The sequence below is a fragment of the Pseudorasbora parva genome, chromosome 4, assembly GCF_024679245.1.
Source record: "Pseudorasbora parva isolate DD20220531a chromosome 4, ASM2467924v1, whole genome shotgun sequence".
Lineage (NCBI taxonomy): Eukaryota > Metazoa > Chordata > Actinopteri > Cypriniformes > Gobionidae > Pseudorasbora > Pseudorasbora parva.
The window spans coordinates 36,559,751-36,582,549 of NC_090175.1; the positions used below are offsets into that span (position 1 = coordinate 36,559,751).

Here is a 22,799-nt window from a genome sequence, read left to right on the forward strand (position 1 = left end):
ATTTTTTTATGCCAATAAGAATGACTCATGCTTTCCTCCTATTTGTAAGAGCTCTACACAGGCCCTTCAGGACCTTAAACATCGCAGAATGGACTTGCGCAAAAAGGGCAATGCCCTCATTGACTTCTTCTGTGAAGACAAAGACACCTTTAAACTGGATGAGTGCTTCAGAATCTTCCAAGACTTCTGTCTAAAGTTCAAAAAAGCTGTAAAGGTACATATCACATTCATTAACACGCAAAAATGAAAAAAAAAATACGTAAAAACCAGCAAAACATATAATTAAGAGTTTATCTGTCAAGACATTAAAGAAGTAGGTCACTTTAAAATGAAAATTACCCCATGATTCACTCACCCTCAAGTTATTCTAGGTTTATATGAACACAATCAGATTTATATTAATAAATATTCTGATGTACACCATATATGTAGGATGGCTTGAGGGTGAGTAAATCATGGGGTAATTTTCATTTTAAAGTAAACTACTCATTTAAGGCATTTAAGAATCATGTTACAGATCATCTATCAGTGAACACCCTCATATAGTGATCTCCTGTCTACTCTCCTGCAGGACAACCTGGACAGGGACCTGAAGGAGGAAGCTAGACAACGACGCTTACGGGAACTAGAGGAGAAACGGTGTGCCTGGGGTGCAGCCAATTCTGAGACAGGTGATAGTGGAGGTTTTGGTCGCAGCAGCAGCGAAAATGATGTTGAGATCCTAACCAAAGAAGGCCTCCTAGACTTCCTGCTTCAATCAAGACCTCAAAGCCCCATCAGTCCTTTGGGGCGTTCAGCTAGTGCCCGCCGTTACCAGCACACCTCTAGTGACCGCAACCTCCGTGGCTATATGGAGCAGATCTCTGGGTCTTCAGCAAGCGACTATGCCAAATTCAGCAGCCTGCCGCGTTCAGGCAGGAACCATCAAAGAAAGACCATGGCATGGCTTGTCTCACAGGATGATAATAGGGAGCTGGGACCACAGAGTCAGGTCTACCAAGAGAAGTTAGCAGCTTCACCAAAGGCTGAGACAGAACCCATCAGTCCTTTAGCTAGATACTCAAGTTTTGGCTATAACATAAACACTGATCCCTACAATAATAATAATAATTATACTACTCTCTCGGAAGGTGGAGTTTCACCTCGATTAAGTAACACAAAGAATGTTTACCAGGGGAAATCTAGCCATGGTGTTGGACACATTAGTGTTTGTGTGGAAAAACACAAACTAGTCCCTGGCCTTCAACCCTTTGAGATAACCAGCCAGATCAATAATAACAGTAATGTTGCCTTTGACAACCAGTGTGAAGTGTTTGTAACAAATCTGGAAAGAGAAGAAGACCCTCCCAAAGCATTTGTCCTAGATACTCCCCCATCTAGTAGGAGTTCTGAGGAGGGACCTAAGCCAGAAAAAGTATGGAATGACAAAATGATCTCATCACAGAAGGAGGAAGCGGACACAAGCACCTTTTCCTCAACAACTTGTGACACCCCATTGCCCCTTGATCCCTCTGTGTCCAGTAAGAAACCCATGTTGTATGCCATGGACTGCACTGAAACTGATTGTTCCATTGTATTGGACTGTTCTGAGATTGAGAGTTCTTCTATCATGAAAGAAGGTTCTGGACCACAGGATGCCAACTATCCAAAAGTAGTTCTGGACACCAATTCTCTTTCCTCCAATTTTGAGTCCACTGATTGTCACTTTGTGTCCATATCAAGCGATGAACCACTTGTAGGAAGGTTTTATCAAGCATGTCCAGAATCAATCAGTCCATCTGTAAATACTGAAGAAGCAGAGACAGATAGCTGTGACACAGCTGAAAGGCGAAGAGTTGGCGAGAAAGCAGTCCAGACCTGTATCCCCAAAACACTTGTCAAAACCAAGACTACATCCAAAGCAATTGCTCATAACAGTCGTCCTACAAGAAACCTCACAGCAACTGAGACTCAGAACATGCGCAAAGTGGTGCCAATTACAAGGCAGAATCGATCTAGTAGCAAGAAAGTTGAAAAACCTCCTGGACATGAGAACATTGAACCTAGACGTCCACTTCGTGACCAAAGCATGCCAGCCAGGAGAGGTGAGAGACAAGGTAGACCTGTACGACATTCAAGCCTTCCTCCAGAAGATCCCAGGGCACAAAGAGGAGTGACACCAAGCAACTCTCGGTGGGCAAGGGACTTGACTCAACATAGACCCTCCATCAAAAAAACAACTGTCAAACCTGTTCGTATCATTTCAAAACCAGCACCGGAGGAAAAGATGTGTCGTTCTACAATGCGTGCCTTGGCCCAATCTCAGGCCCAGACACAAGGTACCTCTGAAGGAGGTACATCTGATAGTCCCAACAACACCCTAAAAAGTTCCACTCCTTTACCAAGCTTTGCTCGCAACACTGTGGCATCTTCTTCCAGATCTAAAAAAGACATGCCCTCACCAGCCGTAACAGGAACACCATCAAAGAGCTTATCAAGAAATAGCTCTCAAAGATCACCTGTTGGTAGAGCTGACTCTGTCAGTAGCGGACCTTTGCCAAGGACTGAGGATAAACTAGGGGGGTCTATTAGGAGGGTTCAAAGTGTAAGGGCTTCCAGTCGGAGCAGTGACACACCTCCTCCACAGTCTGGACGAGAGCACTCCCTCAAAAGTAGCAGTTTTTCGGAGCGATCCACACAAATTAAAGACTCCATCGCGAGCAGGAGCAACAAACCTACATGGAAGTAGAATGGACATATTATATACTGGCTCAAAAAACTATTTAACAAAGATCAAACTTTTTCTGCACATTAAAGTTACTAAAGAGGCACAGAAGCCTCTTAAATTATCATGAATGTATCTACAGCCTTTTAAATGTAGCTAAAATTGTGTCACTAGATGCTCAGCCAGTTTTAATAATAACATGAGCTACTGTCACCATTTGACAGCACATTTAGTAGCACTTCCACATCCACACAAGGATGGTTTTGATGGCCTTTTTCTTATATATACTTGACACATCATCGACTATCACAGAGAACACATCAATCACAAATTGTACTTAGTGTTAGAGTTAACCCTATATTTTATATCTATATTAATTCTACAAAGACTATGTGAGCTGTTCTCACAAATTGCTGCAGACAAATAAAATAGAAGACAATTTGTGACAACTTGCTTTATTTTACTGTAGCCTATATAGTAAAAGTAATGTAAATGTAATACTGTTTACTAGGGTAACATTTCCATTAAAAACTTCATGAACACTTAACGATTCATCCACATTTCACTTAACTGTTTTCTGTGCATGATGACAAATCACACTGAAGACACACTTGATGAATATGAATGTTATCCAATTACACCTTAGTGTAGCTGATGCAATGAGTACTACAGCTAGTAGTTCGAAGATGCCTCTCCAGTGATGTTTTTGGAAATTATCAAAATTTTGCTGCCCAGCTGCTCATTTTCAATTTGCCTTTTCATGCAGGGTACATGCCGCTGTACACTGTCTTGCTGCTGATGACACTGTATTTGTGACGTTTCTGTGAATATGCTGATAGTTTTTTCTTTTTAAAGCAAGCCATACTGTTAACCAACCGGGAGTGGCAAAACCTGGTGCTAGAGGAAAGGCTGGGAAGTTTCAGTTTGGTCCAAACTTTTGAGAAAGCACATACACTGACTGTATGCATCAAATATTCTTACAGTATCTGCTTGAAATTAACTGGTTGACAGGTAGTCAAAAAAGCGTGTTTACATTACAAAAACATGTTGCTTAAAATGAACAAATCAGTGTTAGAATAAGCAGTAACACATTTACAGTAGGTTCTACACATTAATTCAATAATAAGCATGGAATAATATGTTTTTATTTAATTATTTATTAATTTTGGTTCATATTAATTTCTTTATATACTAATACATTTGTAGTTATTACAAATGTTAAATTAAAATTAGTAAAATGAACAAATATTAGTATATTAATAAATTCACATGAACCTGTAGATTAATACATGGTATATAAGCTGCTGTTAGAGACCTAATGCATTGACTAATTAGTTACATTTGGTTTAACACATTGAGCCATATTGTAAAAGTGTTACTGGTTCCGCATAATTAGTGGTGATCAATACAGTGGTAAAAGCTGTGCAATATGAACTAGACACCAGTATGGTGTACTTTTACCCTTCTGCTATGCGTTTACTCCTTTTTAAGCAACCCCCATGTTGGTCAGGGCATACATGATATACTCAAAATAAAATATTGTTATGTAAAATCATATTATTATAAATACACAAATGAAATATGTATGAATAGGTGAACTAATAGATGGTTGTCAGCTGAATTCAATGCTGATTTCAGAGCATGGTAACAAAAAATAGCCTAAAATCCTGATTTCTTTACCTCTAGAATCATATTTGCCACCTCTAGTTCTTATATTCTGATGGCTCCCTCATCAAGTGAATCATTGGCTTTTAACAATGATTCTGCAAGTGTACCTCAGTTACAATGTACAAGGTCTTTTTATGTTCTTGGAAAGGTTTATGTATTGACATATCTGTATTTAGCACTGATTGGTTAACATGCTTTCGAATATATCCATGGCAACATGGTGAAGTCTGACACAATGGAATCATTGTTCCAGCTGTAGATCTAGCAGTAAATCTATCAAAATTTGAACTTTAAAATAAAAATGAAAGTTGCATTAGTCCAGTCAGACAGTTGGGCTTATATGTCAATGTGTATATTTTATTGATATTGCTTGAATTTTCTATTTTGAATGTTATTTCTGAGTCATTTCCTCTGTGATTGTAGAATATACAATCAATATAAGCTAATCAATAAAAATAAAAAAAAACGTGCAAAGTATCAGTTTACCAATTGTGAATTACAATGATGTGTTATTTGTGTGAAACTCCTGAGAAAGGAAATATATATATATGGAAGTGCTTATTTGTTTAGCTAGCTATGGATTGTTTTTGACAATGGTCACTTTTTAGTCGAACCACACCCAATGTTTACTTTAGTGGGTGTGTGAGAGCGAGAAAGAGATGCAAATGAAGTATAGTAAGGCAAACAAAAAGACGGAACCTATAAACCACCCAGATGTATCAGCAAATGTATCACAAAAACGACAAAAAAGCACACTTTTTAGTCTTTCTTTTTTATTTTTATTTTTTTACACGTTACCTGCACTCACAGAATCTCAACATACCCTTATATCTCAGGGCAAAATCTTTCTTTTTACCCTACCTTTTTTTTACGTGTTTTGTACTAGAATGCCACCTGCTGTTGATTCTGTGGAGGAGCATAAACAACAGTGCTGTAATGCTGGCGTGAGACCCTTTTCCCACCGCCTGACTTTTACGGTTGTCTCTAGTCTAGCTCCTAAGTTGTTATGGTGATGCTGTTCCAGTGGAGAACTATTTACCCTTAAAGCTAAAGGCGTTTTCATTTGTATCACTCTAAATATCAAACTACAATTTAACTAAGTGAAAACTCCTCTTCCCATGACACTTAAAGTTCACCTAAAAAAAAAAAGTTAAAATAACCTTCTTTTTTTTACTCTACCTCATGTCATTCCAAAATTGTATGACTTGCAACACAAAACAAGATATTTTTTAAGAATGTTGGAAACCAGAAATGTTTATATTATATTGTATGAATACCATTTCTCAAAAAAAATATATGAATTGTTCTCCACAGAAGAAAGAAGTAAAAGTTTTGGAAAAACATAAGGGCGAGTAAATTGTGACAGATTTTATGACAAAATATTTTCTGCTCTACTTTCTGTTCTATTTTCAGAACTAATTCAAAAAACATATTATATATATATATATATATATATATATATATATATATATATATATATATATATATATATATATATATATATATATATATATATATATACAGTACAGGACAAAAGTTTGAACACATTAATATTTGTAATGTTTGTGAAAGAAGTTTCTTCTGCTCATCAAGCTTGCATTTATTTGATCAAAAATACAGAAAAAAAATGTAATATTGTGATATATTATTACAATTTAAAATAATTGGTTTTCAATTTATTATACTTAAAAATATTTATTTCTGTGATGCAAAGAGTTTTCAGTATCATTCCTCCAGTCTTCAGTGTCAAATGTGACATCCAGTCTATCACATGATCCTTCAGAAATCATTTTAATATTCTGATTCATTTTCAAAGTTGGAAACAGTACTGCTGCTTAATATTTTTTTGTAACCTGTGATACTTTTTTATAATAAGTTGATGAATAAAATATGTTTTTATTTTGAATAAATGCAGTTCTTTTGAACCTTTTATACATCAAATATTAGGCAGCAGAACTGTTTCCAACACTCATAATAAATCAGAATATTAGAATGATTTCTGAATGATCATGTGAAAGACTGGATGTCACATGACACAGACACATGTCACAGACACTGAAGACTAGAGTAACAATCCTGAAAATTCAGCTTTGCATCACAGAAATAAATGATAAATTAAAGTATAATAAATTGAAAATCAAATATTTAAAATTGTAATAATATATCACAATATAAAAAAAACTGTATTTTTGATCAAATAAATGCAAGCTTGATGAACAGAAGAAACTTCTGAAACGTATAGGGGGTAAAACAAAGTATTAGTATGGCTGTGATATCAGTTCCAGTGAAAGGAACTTGTAATGCTTTATCATAACAAGACATTTTGGACAATTTCAGCTCCCAAATTTGTGGGAAAATTTCCTGTTCCAGCATGACTGTGCACCATTGCACAAAGCAAGGTACATAAAGATATGAAAGTGAGTTTAGTGTGGACTTTTAAAAACTTTTAAACTTTTAAAAACTTGACTGGCCTACACAGATTCCTGCCCTCAACACAATACCATACCAAAGCCAGGCATTGATATTGGACAAGAAGACCTGTCCTCAAAAATCTACTTATAGAACAATGGTCAAAAAGGCCCATAATCCACTCATAAACCTTGTGGAAAGCCTTTCCAGAAGCGATGAAGCTGTTATAGCTGCAAATGAGTCATCATTTTATCCAAAAAGACTGGGAAAGTGGCCTTTCAATGTTTCCCATTGCATGTATTCCCTGAGAACCCAGGAACTGTATATTGTATTGTTATTTAACTGTATATATATATATATATATATATATATATATATATATATATATATATATATATATATATATATATATATATATATATATATATATATATATATATATATATATATATAAAACCAAGCATAACCCCTGAAAAACAAGCCCATACTCTAACACTTCCCACAAGTACCATTCTCCTGGCAACAATCAAACCCAGACTCATCCATCGGATTACCAGACAGAGACGTGTAATTCCGTCACTTGAGAGAACACGTCTCCACTGCTGTAGAGTCCAGTGAAGGTGCGCTTTACACCACTGCATCCGACATTTTGCATTGCACGTGGTGATGTAAGGCTTGAATGCAACTGCTCGCCCAAACTCATTCCATGAAGCTCTAGCTGCACTGTTCTTGAGCTAATCTGAAGGCCACACAAAGTTTGAAGGTCTGTAGAAGGACCTACCACTTTGAATCTTGAAGAGTTGCTGTTGTTCCATTTTGCTTCCACTTTGTTATAATACCACTAACAGTTGGCTGTGGAATATTTAGCAGTGAGGAAATTTCACAAATGGAAAAGGTGCCAACCTATCACAGTATCACAAACCTATCCGTTTGAATTCACTGAGCTCCTGAGAGCGACCCATTCTTTTTTTTCTTTTTTCTTTTTTACAAATGTTTGTAGAAGCAGTCTGCATAAGTGCTTGGTTACACCTATGTACACATACACCTATGGCCATGAAAGGGATTGGAAAACCTGAATTCAATTTGGGAGGGTGTCCCAATACTTTTGGCAATGTATGCTTTGGTTCTCTTACTAGTAGGGTTAGCGTGCATAAAAAAACAAGTTAAAGCTACACTGTGTAACTATTTTAGTTTATTCTTAGCTAAAAACACTTAGTTCTTTCAAAAAATATATGTGCTCATTAATGTATATTTACTTCTTTCAAGTAATAAAGTATTCTTGTAAGTTTATAATATGCCATTGAAAATACATCGATACGGGTGAGGGGTTCGAATGCCGGTCCCCATGTTGCCCCTTCACCTTGAAAGTACATTAGCCAAAGAGGGACATACCCGTAAATTCAAACTTCACCCATTGCGTTTTAACACTCGATGGCACTGTGTTGAATGTGAATAAGAGGATTGCCATGTTAATCTTGGGCTAAATTGGCCAGCGTAGACGTTAAAATGAAATCAGAATTGAGAGGAACTGAAGCTAATATTCACTGGATGGTCATATACCTTTTCACTGCTAGATGGGGGAAAATATCACACAGTGTAGCTTTAAGAATTTACTAATTCTGCGAACAAGGTAGGCCTAATCTATGATTTATTTATATTTCTGCCCTCCACACAAACAACTAAATAATTCATAAAATTGGTCTTACATGAAGCATCCTAGTGAGACTGCAAGATGACATGTTCACTTTGAGTGCTGCAGGCAGTGTGAGTAACTATTCTCTCAACAAGACAGTTATAATTCAATGCAAAAAGGACTCTTAGGACTGCAGGCTATCTAAACGTAAGTTTTGTACATTTCTAATGCATGCCATGCTCATGTTATTTTTAAGATGCATGAGAATGTTTCTCTCACAGATGTCGTCTATCAGATCTGCAAGGTGCAGCTTGTTTGCTTGTCCCACTTTATATTAAATGTAAATCTACTATGATTTGAATTAATCTGTTTATGACGTGCACTTATTTTGTACATATGTTTCACATTGTACTTAAATAAATAAATAAATAACTGCATCTGTAATTTATTTCATTAATTACATATAATTACACTGTTGACCCTATACCTACCCCCTAACCAACCTTTAAATGTAAACATGCCATGAAATCTGAGACTAAACTTACCTCTCACCTTTATAACACAATAGGTCCTACATAATTTTGAATTCGTAGTTAAATGTATAAAAAGTATAAAAGCCCATAAGGAACATATGAGGCCTATTTTTGATGCTTGTCTGGACAACTTTGGTGTTTATGTCTTAATTAGTTTTCACAAGAAGGGAGGTCAACTAAACTAAAATAATTTAACCTCTCACACTCAGTTATGTAGATTTCTCTGAGTATAACAATGTTGGCATTTTTGATTCAAAGCGTAAATAATATACGATTAAAAGTTATAATAAAAAAATATATACTGGATAATAAAAACTGGATAATATTTATTCATAAAGTATAAGCAGCTTTGTTTGAATAATGCCGAGAGACTAAAAATAACTGGTAAAAAAAAAAAAAAAAAAAAAAAAAAATGCCCATTACACTCTTTTTAAATATTGAATGGACAGAAAGAGCTTTTTCTGTTGTGCATCGGGGGTCGGGGGAAACGCTTGTGTTTGATAATTCGCCACCTCAACCACTAGATGTCGCTAAAATGTAGTGGACGTATGAATGCAAAAGGCCCTCGTCTGGTCGATAACTTTTTTGGGGGGGTTTTGTCTAGGCTATTATCAAAATTAGCCACTGCTGGGTAATAAAGCTATGTCCAGTGTATGGTAAGTGTCTACTAGAATTGTTTAGAGAATCATAAACAATAGTAGTATATGAGAAATAGTATATATGTTTTTTTTTATCTTCAAGTTTTTAGGAAGAAAGGTTCAAGAGTGTGGTACAGTCCAAAGCTATCCTGTTTCACTGATGCCAGCACATATTTCCTCTAATTGTTTTCATGTTCCAAACACAGCCTTGCAAGAATAATTAATCATTCTGAGTCAAGATTCATTATTCTATCAGTAAATCTTTCACTATGCCCATTCACTTTTAGTCAATGGGTAAAATATTACCAGAGGACAATCAAGTCTTACTTATATTGTATTTTTTCCTTTGGGGTACAATTTTAACCAATGCGACTTACAAAAGCCATAAGTGGCAAATGTTCAAGTAAAAATGTATCTTTTCAAATATTCTTCTTTTTTTTTTTTGATGAAACAGGTTAAAGCAATACACACTAGTGTCAAAAGGAACAATTGTCTTCCAAAGGAAATCACTCCATCACTGTTAGATTGAAATATAAGTCCAAAAAAGCCTCTGAAAAAGTTTTACTGTCATTAGTATGACAGTAAATGTGATTTAGAAATAAATTAGAAAAGGTATAATTTCTACATGGGTGTAATTGTGCTGGAATGAAGGACATCCAACAGAGTAATACAGTTGCCGACCAGTCGTGCACTTATTGATGTGTGTGAGAGATGGAGGGATACTAGGCCTATATCTCACAAAAGGTGAGGAAACACCAGTCTTCGTTAAAGAAGAAAATGACTACAGATTGCTGAGAGCAGGACTGGTTATAGAGTGTAGAAAACTTCCTGCTGATGGCTGCCAGCTTATTAGTGGCAACATACCAAAGCTATACCAGCTTTGTCAGAGAGGTTGTCTCAGACAGCATGTCTTCTCAAAGTTACCCATTAGCCAAAAGGACGAAATGACAAAGTGAAATTTAGGAAAGTGATTTTCCATATGTTGGAAATTAGCAAACTTTTTTAGGTGAAGAGCAAAAGTATATAAGGTCACTTCTCCAGTCTGCACAGTTGTACCACTAGATGGCAGAGGTGCATAGCTATTAGTCTTCTTTGAACAGGACTGAAGTCAGATATTGGTGAATAGTGCTTGTGAAATTAAGAGTTAGCTTTACATTATGTTAATGTTTTCCAGTGTGTGCTTAAACAGTGGCGTGCAGATAAGTCAAGCAGAGAAAGAATAGAAAACCAATATCAGAAAATTCAAAATCAGTATAATTGATTACATGGTCAGCAATGAACTCACTCAGTTGTATAATAAGTGTCAGTGGTATATAAGTGGCTTAATTGTTTTAGCATTACACCAGCTTCGACGAGTTCTATATGTTTTCCCAATTATTTTATTTTTGAGCTAATCGGATTAAAATATTTTGGCTGAATGTTTAGCTCCAATAGCAAGAGGGCAGCAGAGCATCACCTATTGCGCTCATCAGTGAAAAGACCCTTTGGGGTCCAATGGCCAATAGCTCATGTGGATGATTCAATCATACATGTATTTTTATTTTTATTTTATTTTGAATAGCCTATCTTTTAAGTGTATCTTTAAATAAATAGTAGCCTTAATATTTTAAAAGATACACATTATAGTCTCATTTTAATTGGACATCAATTTATTCAGTCATGTCTGGCAACTTGACAAATATGTATTATTTATTAAATATATAAACAATTAAGTAATATTTTAATGATCTAGACAGAAGGTCACAGATTTCTTTGCAAACTGTTAAACTGACTTTGGTTCTACAAATACATTTGCTATGCATTTTTATTAGGCTACATATGAAGCTATTCAACCATTCAGTATTACAGTCTTCTTAAATCTTATGTCAGATTGTGACATTAAATAATTTAATAGATTTTTCAGTAGTATAGGTAGGGATTTTCTGAAGATGTTACAAAAAACTGCCATTTTGTTTATTTTTTTGCTTCATATTCTCTGGATATCTTAAGGCAACCTGATTTGGCATAATTATTTTATTTTTGCATAAAACAAGGACAGTGTAATCACAATTATTTGATGGGATATTTTTAGGCCTAGTGTAGCCTACCAACTACATATTGGTGCATGTGTGAAGCTACAATTACAAGTGAATTTAAGCAATTAAGGTGTTAGCAATTAAGGAAAAATAAATGGGCTATGTTTACAATTAATTTTAATACAAACATGTATTTTACTGTATTTGTATAGGCCTATAGTTTTTGTTTTGTTTTTTTTTACAAATGAGGAGGGTTAGGAGATTCTGGATACAAAACACACACACACACACACACACACACACACACACACACATACACACACAGAACTAACTGTTAAATCCTCTCATCTCATCCCTGCTGCTTGGTCAGTGAGAGTTTAACCTCAAACCTCGCAAACCCCTTCACATTCCCCGCCCTCATTTAAAATAGTCATTTGCCATTGGCCCATAAGTCACGGCTACTGAGGTAACCCCGCCCTTTCATTCATCAAAGCGTTTCTGATTGGTCACTTTCTACGGCTCCCCACTTTGGCTTTTGACAGTAGTTGACGGCACAACGAGAGTTTGTGTTATTCGTTACTCACGCTTCATCAAGACAAAGATGAGTGTGCAGACAGAGACAATCTGACGGTTTTATTTTTCTGGAATTAATCGGCTTGAGCAGGAGTGCAGACATGGAGAACGCGTAAGTATTTTTAGTCATAGAGAGAGAGAGCAGAAGGCGAAGAGAGAGAGAGAGAGAGAGATAGGCATTTCCCCAACGTTGTGTTGCTTTAATCTGCTCTTTGCGATGCCAGCAACATGTGCATTTATATTGATAATATGATCTATTGTTGTGAATTTTAACAATATTTTGATAAGCTAAGCGACATGCAACAGACTTTTATAACTTTGTATGGCACAGCAGACGAACTGTTTTATTTGTTTCAATGATTGCTGAGCGTGTTTTCCTAAAAGAAATAACAAGAAAACATTCATAATGTCGGTTCATAGGTTGTAAGTTTCTGGTGATATGTACTGCTTTAATAGCATATAGATATAAACTTCAGTTCTGATATTTTAAATAATGAACAGAGACTTTAGAGTATTATATGTTGTCATCAACCAAGGCTAAAGCAAGCAGTGTGTTGAGATGCTTCAGGTCACGTGAATTCACCTGTAGTCTACAGACATGTTCGTAAATCTCACAATTAGGCCTATACCATTTATCACAATTTACATTTATTCGTTTAGCTATGGTTTATTGATGTTATTCACAATGATGAATTGTACAATCCCCACCATATTTCAGATTCAGAATATTATACAAAAGCCATTTTCTTTTTGTGGTAATTCATTGTGACATGACCCTGCTCCCTTCCTGCATGTCTGGAAAGAGTTTATCTACACTTGCAGACTGTGCACTGACGCCTATTCAAGGAAAATATGCCACTCCGATATAAGAAGAAGTGTGTGTGTGTGTGTGTGTGTGTGTGTGTGTGTGTGTGTGTGTGTGTGTGTGTGTGTGTGTGTGTGTGTGTGTGTGTGTGTTAGAGAGAGAGAGAGAGAGAGAGAGAGAGAGAGAGAGAGAGAGAGAGAGAGAGAGATAGACTCTGTAATGTTAATCTTTTCGACAGTTAGACAGACCATGGTGGTGCTCGCTACTCCTCAGTTGTAAATCAGTCAGTGATTGTAATTTTAAAGATCACTATAATGTAAGGATGCTGCCGCACATACACACACATCATAGTTGTAATAGCAGTTTTCTGTAACACCGCACTATTCCAAGCCAGCAGTTTGTCTGAATTAACACATACTTTCAGACAAGCATTATGAATTACTGTTTGTCTTAACCAAAATTACACTGTGATAGGAAATGCAGATAAACAAGATCATTTTGACTTGTTGGGCTGTGAAGCACACACACTCTGGAGCAGATGGGCCTCCTCAGGAAGCTGATTGGCCCAGTGTCCTGGTTTGCATACAGGAAGGCAGTGGCTCATGATATTTTTAGTGGCAGAATGCTGTCTATAATTTTAACACTGAAAGAAAGAATTAACCCTTCAAAAAATTGATCATAATGTTTGCGCCCTGCTGTTTGCAACCTGTTTGATTATTATTTATTTCTGTTCTTTACTTATTTATTTTTTGGTTGAAAAATGTGGAAAAATTCCCTTTGCTGTTCATTCCGATACAACTAATGTGGTTATAGTGATTCGTGATAAAGGAGGAAGAGATGTGCAGGAAACTAATCACTTAACATTTTGCATGTGTAATATATTGTAGCAGATTTATTATAACTTAACATTAATCTTTTCTACACATCTCTTCCTCCTTTATCATGTTGTCTAGTCAGTGTGCTGCACTCATAACTGTATGCAAATACGTTTCTGTTCACCATTCTATCATGATTTAAATTGACAGTTTTTTACTTGTTTTTAAGTTTAACAATATAATAGTAATTAGTATATGGAATATACAAATACACTCACCTAAAGGATTATTAGGAACACCATTCCACTGTGTTTGACCCCCTTTCGCCTTCAGAACTGCCTTAATTCTATGTGACATTGATTCAAAAATGTGCTGAAAGCATTCTTTAGAAATGTTGGCCCATATTTATAGGATAGCATCTTGTAGTTGATGGAGATTTGTGGGATGCACATCCAGGGCACAAAGCTCCCGTTCCACCACATCCCAAAGATGCTCTATTGGGTTGAGATCTGGTGACTGTGGGGGCCATTTTAGTACAGTGAACTCATTGTCATGTTCAAGAAACCAATTTGAAATGATTCGAGCTTTGTGACATGGTACATTATCCTGCTGGAAGTAGCCATCAGAGGATGGGTACATGGTGGTCATAAAAGGATGGACATGGTCAGAAACAATGCTCAGGTAGGCCGTGGCATTTAAACGATACCCAATTGGCACAAAGGGGCCTAAAGTGTGCCAAGAAAACATCCCCCACACCATTACACCACCACCACCAGCGTGCACAGTGGTAACAAGGCATGATTGATCCATGTTCTCATTCTGTTTATGCCAAATTCTGAATCTACCATCTGAATGTCTCAACAGAAATCAAGACTCATCAGACCAGGTAACATTTTTCCGGTCTTCAACTGTCCAATTTTGGTGAGCTTGTGCAAATTGTAGCCTCTTTTTCCTATTTGTAGTGGAGATGAGTGGTACCCGGTGGGGTCTTCTGCTGTTGTAACCCATCCGCCTCAAGGTTGTGCGTGTTGTGGCTTCACAAATGCTTTGCTGCATACCTTGGTTGTAATGAGTTGTTATTTCAGTCAAAGTTGCTCTTCTATCAGCTTGAATCAGTCGGTCCATTCTCTTCTGACCTTTAGCATCAACAAGGCATTTTCACCCACAGGACTGCCGCATACTGGATGTTTTTCCCTTTTCACACCAATCTTTGTAAAGCCTAGAAATGGTTTTGTGTGAAAATCCCAGTAACTGAGCAGATTGTGAAATACTCAGACCGGCACATCTGGCAACAACAACCATGCCACGCTCAAAATTGCTTAAATCACCTTTCTTTCCCATTCTGACATTCAGTTTGGAGTTCAGAAGATTGTCTTGACTAGGACCACACCCATAAATGCATTGAAGCAACTGCCATGTGATTGGTTGATTAGATAATTGCATTAATGAGAAATTGAACAATTGAGGATTCTCAATTCAAGTTATTAAAATAGTAATCTGCCTTATATTTGAATAGTTTATCAGTATTATATAGGTAACTCAAAGCTCTTAGGAGTTATTTGTATTTACCCAGCAAACATTGGTCCGACATCAACATTGTGTCGCTGGCCAAAAAGAGTCATGGTAGGACAGCATAAATCAGTAAAAATATGTAACAGAACATTTCCTATAAAATGCGTTGTTACGTCCGTTCAACTTATATTTTGGGGCTATTTTTCAACCATGACGGGACATGTCGGCGGTCATTAAAGTCCAAATGTTTGCTTGGTGATGGCTGGATTTTGTATAAATCAATATAGTGTAGGCATATTGTGAAACTGACAGATATTATAGTGCATTGACTTGAGCAAGGTTGTTGATATGTTTCAATTTTGGTTATTCTATTGAATGATGGATCCTATCAACACTGTATAGGTCATCTCATTATCTTTTAGGCTTTTAAGAAATGTAAGAATTTAGCTGACCTGAATAAATAAAGTTGTCATTCCTCTTAAGAGTTATAGTAGGATGCATGAGCAGAATATACTGTTTTCTGATTGCTTTGCCTTTGTGGTTTTCCTTGTGTTTTTTGTGTGACGTCACACATGCCCTGTGTGTGTGTGTGTGTGTGTGTGTGTGTGTGTGTGTGTGTGTGTGTGTGTGTTAAAGCCCCGATGAGATGATTAGTGCTGCTGATGAAAGTGGTGGGGGAGGGCCCGTGTAAAAAGTCGACCCTGTGTGACATGGATGGTGATGGGCTGTGAATGTATGGCAAAGGTCACTCATGTCTGTATGCTGTCTGCTGTATGTGTGCACCTATTTTTCCCTCATATTTTTTGCTCACTAAAGTACTTTTACTTGTGTGTGTGCATGTTGTCTGTGTATTTATTTATATATTTATTTATATTTCCATTGCATTCATTTACATATAGTCCTGCAGTGAGACAAATGGATTTTTATATGTTCAAATATTTAAAGATGCACTATGTAGTATTTTTTCAGTAAAATATCCAAAAACCACTAGGCCAGTGTTATATATATATTTTTTTCAGTTGAGTACTTACAATATCCCAAATGTTTCCAACTATTTGTAAATTGTGAGAAAATTGCTATTTTAACCAATGACCCGGGACATGTCAGCATAGAGTTTGAGGGAGTCGCCTGTCAATTGCGTCATATCTGCGTTACCCTCGGTTTTATTTGGCAGAAGCGCTTTTCTCTTAGCAGTGTGAACATGTCACAGTAGCGCCAAGCGAATGCACAAAGTAATGTCATAACATAATTTTAAACACACTTAAATGTATCTAATATGATAAACAGAGCTGCTGTACCTTATAATCATGACCGGAAATACTGCAGGCCCCCAGCGACTGTGTCCCATCCCGTCATAATAAAAGTCCCGGTACTCGCGAGACGTGTGTGTGTAACAATCGCTCCAGCAGCCGTGCTCAGCTGCACAACCCTCGGTCCTGCTCTGCTTCACACTACAGTACCGTTAATAACGCAATCCAAGAACATGATTTCTGCCCGTATCCTATTTTCCTCCGACTGTGTGGTGAAGACCACATGTCCCAAGATACTGTGCTCAAACTTGGCGTCATCAAACTACACCTTTGTTTTGAATAGGCGCCCTCTAGTGGACGGAAAGTTGCATAGGGTGCCTTTAATGTAGCCTTTCAATTGAGGTCATAAAAGCTGCAGACTTATTAGTTATAAAAATTGCTAGACAATCAATTAATTATGATTAATTACATCCAAAATAAATGTTTTTATTTATGTATAAGTTTAAGAAATGTGTGTGTGTGTGTGTATATATATATATATATATATATATATACACACACACACATATAATAAAAAATGTATCTTATACATAAATATATATTTTTTATATATAAATAAAACATATTTTCCTTAAATATATGCATGTGTATTGTATTGTGTATTTATTTATTTTTGTATGGTTTGTACGTTTCTGTGACCCAAAAATCTAGCCACTACCATATTAATGTTCAGCCCAAATAGCTTGTTTCTGCATTTAATCTTTCCCTGTATAAAAGGGTTAAATCACTCTCTTTTTTACTGCCAGTAGTATGTGCTTTCATAATTGTATGCTCTATATTGTTTTTTCTGACAGATAGAGAGAGAGAGAGAGAGAGAGAGAGAGAGAGAGAGAGAGAGAGAGAGAGAGAGAGAGAGAGAGAGAGAGAGAGAGAGAGAGAGAGAGAGAGAGATAGATGGATAGATAGATAGATAGATAGATAGATAGATAGATAGATAGATAGATAGATAGATAGATAGATAGTACTTGCACTAATGTACACAGCAATAGTGTAGTGCACAGTGCATTCATACCGTAACATTTTTTACCATACAGTACATCAAAAGTTGACAGTTTTCTCAGGAATTGATACAGTAGTTTCCTCCCTTCTGCCACCCCACCTCTTTCAGAAGCCCCAGGGCCGCCTCTTTGACCTCTCTGATCAGCCTCTACAAAGTCATTGACTGGTTCCTCTCCCTTGCTGTCTATCCTGCTGTATACTAACAAACTGCAAATTCTCACATAAAATACTTTCTACATACAATAAAGTTGAAAGTCTGTTATTAGGTATGTAATATGTATGAATTCTAATTATTGATAAGCCTTTAAAGTCACCATCAGATCAAAATAGACATTACTTATTTTTTGGTGAAATAATGTATGCATGTATATTAGTACATTGAGTTTGGAAAATGTGCCACTTAATCGTGAAAAAAGTTGCCAAAGTGATATAATGTATTTAATATAATGTATAAAATGTAAATCTACTGTAGATTGAAAATAAAATATAAACTAGTTATTCATCTAATTATTTGTTCTCCAGAACTGGTGGAGGCAGCAAAATTATAAATGCTTGGTTGATAAGGAAGATGAATAAGAGCCAAACATATATTTACAAACAAAATATTTATCTTAACACTTACAATAAAGCATAATTAACAGTCAAATACCTGATTTTAGATCTGTATATCCCTAGCTAAAAGTAGTGAATTAGGTTTAGTTTTTACTTCTAAAACACAGAGCTTTGTTTTTGCTTCTGTTGTTTGGACTGATGTGGTCAAGGTCTTGGTCATCACCATGGTCACTACTCAGTACTATTGTGCGAATCCAATGTGGTCAATTGCCAAAGGCAGAGTCATAAACAAAACAGCTGAGCTCAGTATCTGGAAAGCCCTTTAATGGGCTGGACTGTTTAGAACATCATCATGGCAGAGCTGAACTGTATGTTGAACAGATGGCGGTAATGCTTAGCTATAGCTGTATTCTGAAGAAAACTAGGATTTCTCTCAGTAAGAGAGTGAGTAAACCCAACCATGATAGTTCTGTTTAAAGTAATGCATATTATAATGTGCAATATTGTACTGTCTTAATAATGATTTGCCATGATTACCTTTGCTTTTGCTTTGATAATGAATGTTTATGATCGTGCTGATGCTAAACTATCAAAAAAGGTTTTTGCTCTTAGAGGATTTATGCATTTAATATTATTTTGAGTGATTAGAACATTTTAGCTATTGTAGATTATAAAACAGTATGTGTATGTAGGATTCAAACAGTTATGAATCAGTGAATCAATCAATGATTTGGATCGCCAATGTCATGTGACATTGATCGATTCACTGATTCACAACCATTTGAATCTTTATTTTAGGTTTGAACACAAACAAGGAAGAGAAGACAATGCTGAATAAAGTCGTAGTTTTTGTTATTTTTGGACCAAAATGTATTTTCGATGCTTCAAGAGATTCTAACTAACCCACAGATGTCACATATGGACTACTTTGATGATGTTTTTATTACCTTTCTGGACAAGGACAGTATAGTGTGCATACACTTAGATACGCTATCGGACTAAATATAAAATATCTTAAACTGTGTTCCGAAGATGAACGGAGGTCTTACGTGTGTGGAACAACATTAGGGTGAGTCATTAATGACATCAATTTCATTTGTGGGTGAACTAACCTTTTAAGACATGGAACGATTGGTTTGTGTGAGAAACCGAACAGTATTTATATAATTTTTTTATCTCAAACGCCACAGCCGCACCATCACTTCCTGCAAGTGAGGTTAAATGTACAAGATACGGCGTTCAATGGGATACAAGTGGCGGAAGTGCTCTCTTGTGCGTATCCTTACGCCAGGGGTGTCCAACCCTGCTCCTGGAGGGCCACCTTTATGCAGATTTGAGTTCCAACCCTGCTCCAACACACCTGTCTGTAATTATCAAGAGGCTCTGAACAACATGATTAGCTAGTTCAGGTGTGTTTGATTCAGGTTGGAGCTAAAATCGGCAGGGTGGCCGCCCCTGCTCTACGCCATATCATGTCATTTGACCTCACTTGCAGTAAGTGATAGCGTGGGGACGGCTGATGTACATAGTGTTGTATTTGAGGTAAAATATTATTTAAATACTGTTCGGTTTCTCACACAAACCAATCGTTTTGTGTCTTAAGGCATTAATGTGTCATCACAAGCCGCTTTGTTTTATATGGATTCATATGTCTATGTGTTTTTTAATCTCATAGTGACTTTCATATACAAACACCTCATTGACATGCACTATATGAGCAACAGTTGGAGTTAAAAATCTTAATTTGTGTTCTTTTGGAGAAACAAACACACCTACATCTTGGATGCCCTGGCGGTAAGCAGATAAACATCAAATTTTCATTTTTGGGTGAACTTTCACTTTAACCGAAAATTCTGTCATCATTTATTCTCAACGTCGTTCCAAACATATAAGACTTTCATTCATCCTCAAAGAAATAATTTCTGTACATTGAAAGTCCATGCAACCAAAATTTTGATGCTTCAGAAAGTTTATGATTCATGAATTGAGTGGTTGTTTAATCATGATAATTTTTATATGATGTACCGATTAAATTTTTTTTCCCATCTTTTTTTTAATTTTTATTGTGTGGAACAAAGCTGTTCTTTTCTATACATTAAAAAGTGAATGGTAGCCACATCTGTTTCTGGTTTCACATTCACTTTCATTGTATGAAAAAAATGGCTTGAACATTCTACTAAATATCTCTTAAAAATAATTTATATATATATATATATATATATATATATATATATATATATATATATATATGTGTGTGTGTGTGTGTGTGTGTGTGTGTTTATTTTTTACATCAATTTTATCTGTTTTTTTTTCTAAATTATTATTATTAATAAACAAATTCATATTCATAAATCTTTGGAACTATACATATGTTTATTCTATGTGAGGTTGTGTAAGGTTTTTCAGTCCCACAGCATTCCTCTTATTCTGACTTCCTTACGTGAGTCAGCACTAATGATGCATGCTGACAAAAGCAGCTGTATCTCATTGGCTTGCGCTTTTTCATGCTCTCTCACATACACACACACACACTCACTCTTTTGCTTCTGCATCATTGTTCAATCTAATCTCCTAATGCCCTATTGGCTGAGAAACGGACTAACATTGGTGGCATCTGCACCTTCATCCCCTCTAAGTCTCAGAATTACATCACAATCCCACAATGCTTTGCAAAGAGTACTGCAGTGAGTTAGCATTTAGAGAGAGTGAGTGAGAGTGAGAGGAAAAAGAGAGGGAGGGGAAAGTGAATGTTTACATGGTGAATTTATGAATGACGTAGAGAGTGACCGAAAGAAAAGGTGTGGCCTGATTAAAGATCCAGAGAGAGCGAGAGACCAGTAATCCCTCTCCTCATGTGCTAGTTTGAAATGAGCTGTCATCTCTTTTCTGGCTTAGCTGCACTCAGATTTCCTCTCTGCCCAGTGCAGACGTGAAACGCAGCATTGCTGGGTATCAACATGTGGGATGGTGCCTTGAGAACAGCTGGTTGATGGTAGGTTTCAGTGGTTGTTGATGCTCTTTCAGATACTGTTGATGCTCCATTGATTCTCTTGCTTCTGATAATACTCAATGACATGTTGGTTTGGTACTGTTATGTTGGCCAGAATGCAGGCTTCTTTTATTCTGATACAGTAATGCTATAATATTGCTCTTTTGTTTGTGGAAAATTTGATATTTTCATAGATTATATATATTTAGGATAATCTGTTCTTGATACATCTTTATGGTTGCCATAAGGACTAAGGTAACTGCATTATGTTGTGACTTCTGGTGCTGTTAGTCTGGTGTGTAGTGTTAGTTTAATAATGACCTGGTCATTTAGGGGTACATTCCTGTTGATATTCAGTCTGGTATTAAAATCAGATGTCATCTTCATCATGCACTCTTTGATGTGACAGAGGAATTCTGCACAAGGCTTGCTTATGTAAATATTATGTAACCGACCCAAGCAGGGATGGTATGCGGAAAATGACAGAGTCTAGGAAATTTTTGTTTTAGAGTTGCCTGACTATTAATATATACCTACACTGGTTAATGACTTGTAATGACACTAATTGTTAAAACAGACATAAAAGAAGTTTAAATGTGTGACCTAAACTAGATATGTAGACCAAGCCAACACTCAAATGGCATGAGAATGCTTTTGATTAATAAAGCAGTGGCTATTTCAAACTGGTGGATTGGGATACATGCATAAAGTTAGGGATCAACACATCTGTTTCCTTGAACGTGAACTCCAGCAAATGATTAGTTTGTCAACTTAATACAAAATAATTATGTGTGAAAAAGAAACAGGCTCACCTTGCAATATTTATGTATCTATGTTAGATGTATTTAAGCCTTTACCTAAAAGAAAATGCAATTGATTTAAATGAACAAAGTTAAAAATATTTAAGACAAATATTTAGATACATGATTGCTGAAGCATTTACACGGTATAGGGTATACGATATTGTCACAATATATAAATAAGTTGCAAAAAAAAAGTGTTGTCAATCAATCAATCAACTTTATTTATATAGCGCTTTTACAATGACGATTGCTTCAAAGCAGCTTCAGAGTGTTAAAAAGGACAATATTGCAACAGAATTTTGATTAGGCTGTACAGTCGTTCTGGAGAAAACAGTGATGTTATCAGCTCATTTCAGTTTGTCATATAACGACAATGTTGGCAGATCCATATTATAGTTTATAGAAAACTATTGTCATTCTAAAACAGGTTTAATAACTGGAAGCCATAGACTGTAGTTCATAAAGTTCTAAATATGAATATTTTTCCCTTTAACCTAAACTGGGTAAACCCTGCACCCTGATCTCCCGGAGATTTGATTTTGCCCTGTAACTCGGTCTGGAAACCTATACATATATTTTTCTACTGCTTCTGTTACACTTTTTTTTTTTTTTTGAGTTTCTTGCACTGTATGACGTGACAGACAATTTGTTGTCCAGTCCAGTTTTGTCACAGCGCATTTACAGTTCGGTTATTGAATGAAATTGTCACCATATTGTTTTTTCGTATTAAGGACTCGAATAATAGTCGTTCAACTAACGGTTCAGGTCATATTACGGTTTTTGTATGATACAGCTGCAAATAAGTATTTGAACACCTGAGAAAATCAATGTTAATATTTGG

The 22,799-nt window shown here is 36.1% G+C and overlaps 2 protein-coding genes across 4 annotated transcripts in view; both read left to right on the forward strand.

Annotated features, from left to right (window-relative positions):
- Positions 1-4,857, forward strand: part of fhdc1 (FH2 domain containing 1) — a 42,908-nt gene extending 38,051 nt beyond the window's left edge. Inside the window, exons 11-12 of the mRNA XM_067441654.1 lie at positions 50-214; positions 572-4,857. Coding sequence (XP_067297755.1) covers positions 50-214; positions 572-2,728 — 2,322 coding nt within the window. The 3' untranslated portion in view covers positions 2,729-4,857. The remainder of the gene's footprint in view (positions 1-49; positions 215-571) is intronic.
- A 7,289-nt stretch (positions 4,858-12,146) lies between these two features.
- trim2a (tripartite motif containing 2a) overlaps positions 12,147-22,799 on the forward strand; it is a 51,495-nt gene continuing 40,842 nt past the window's right edge. The window contains exon 1 of one of the 3 annotated variants that reach the window (XM_067441656.1): positions 12,147-12,285. The gene's annotated coding sequence lies outside the window, so the exon portion shown is untranslated. Of the gene's footprint in view, positions 12,286-19,606; positions 19,709-20,937; positions 21,159-22,799 lie in introns of those variants that run through there. The other 2 variants (XM_067441657.1, XM_067441655.1) reach the window with 2 other exon arrangements.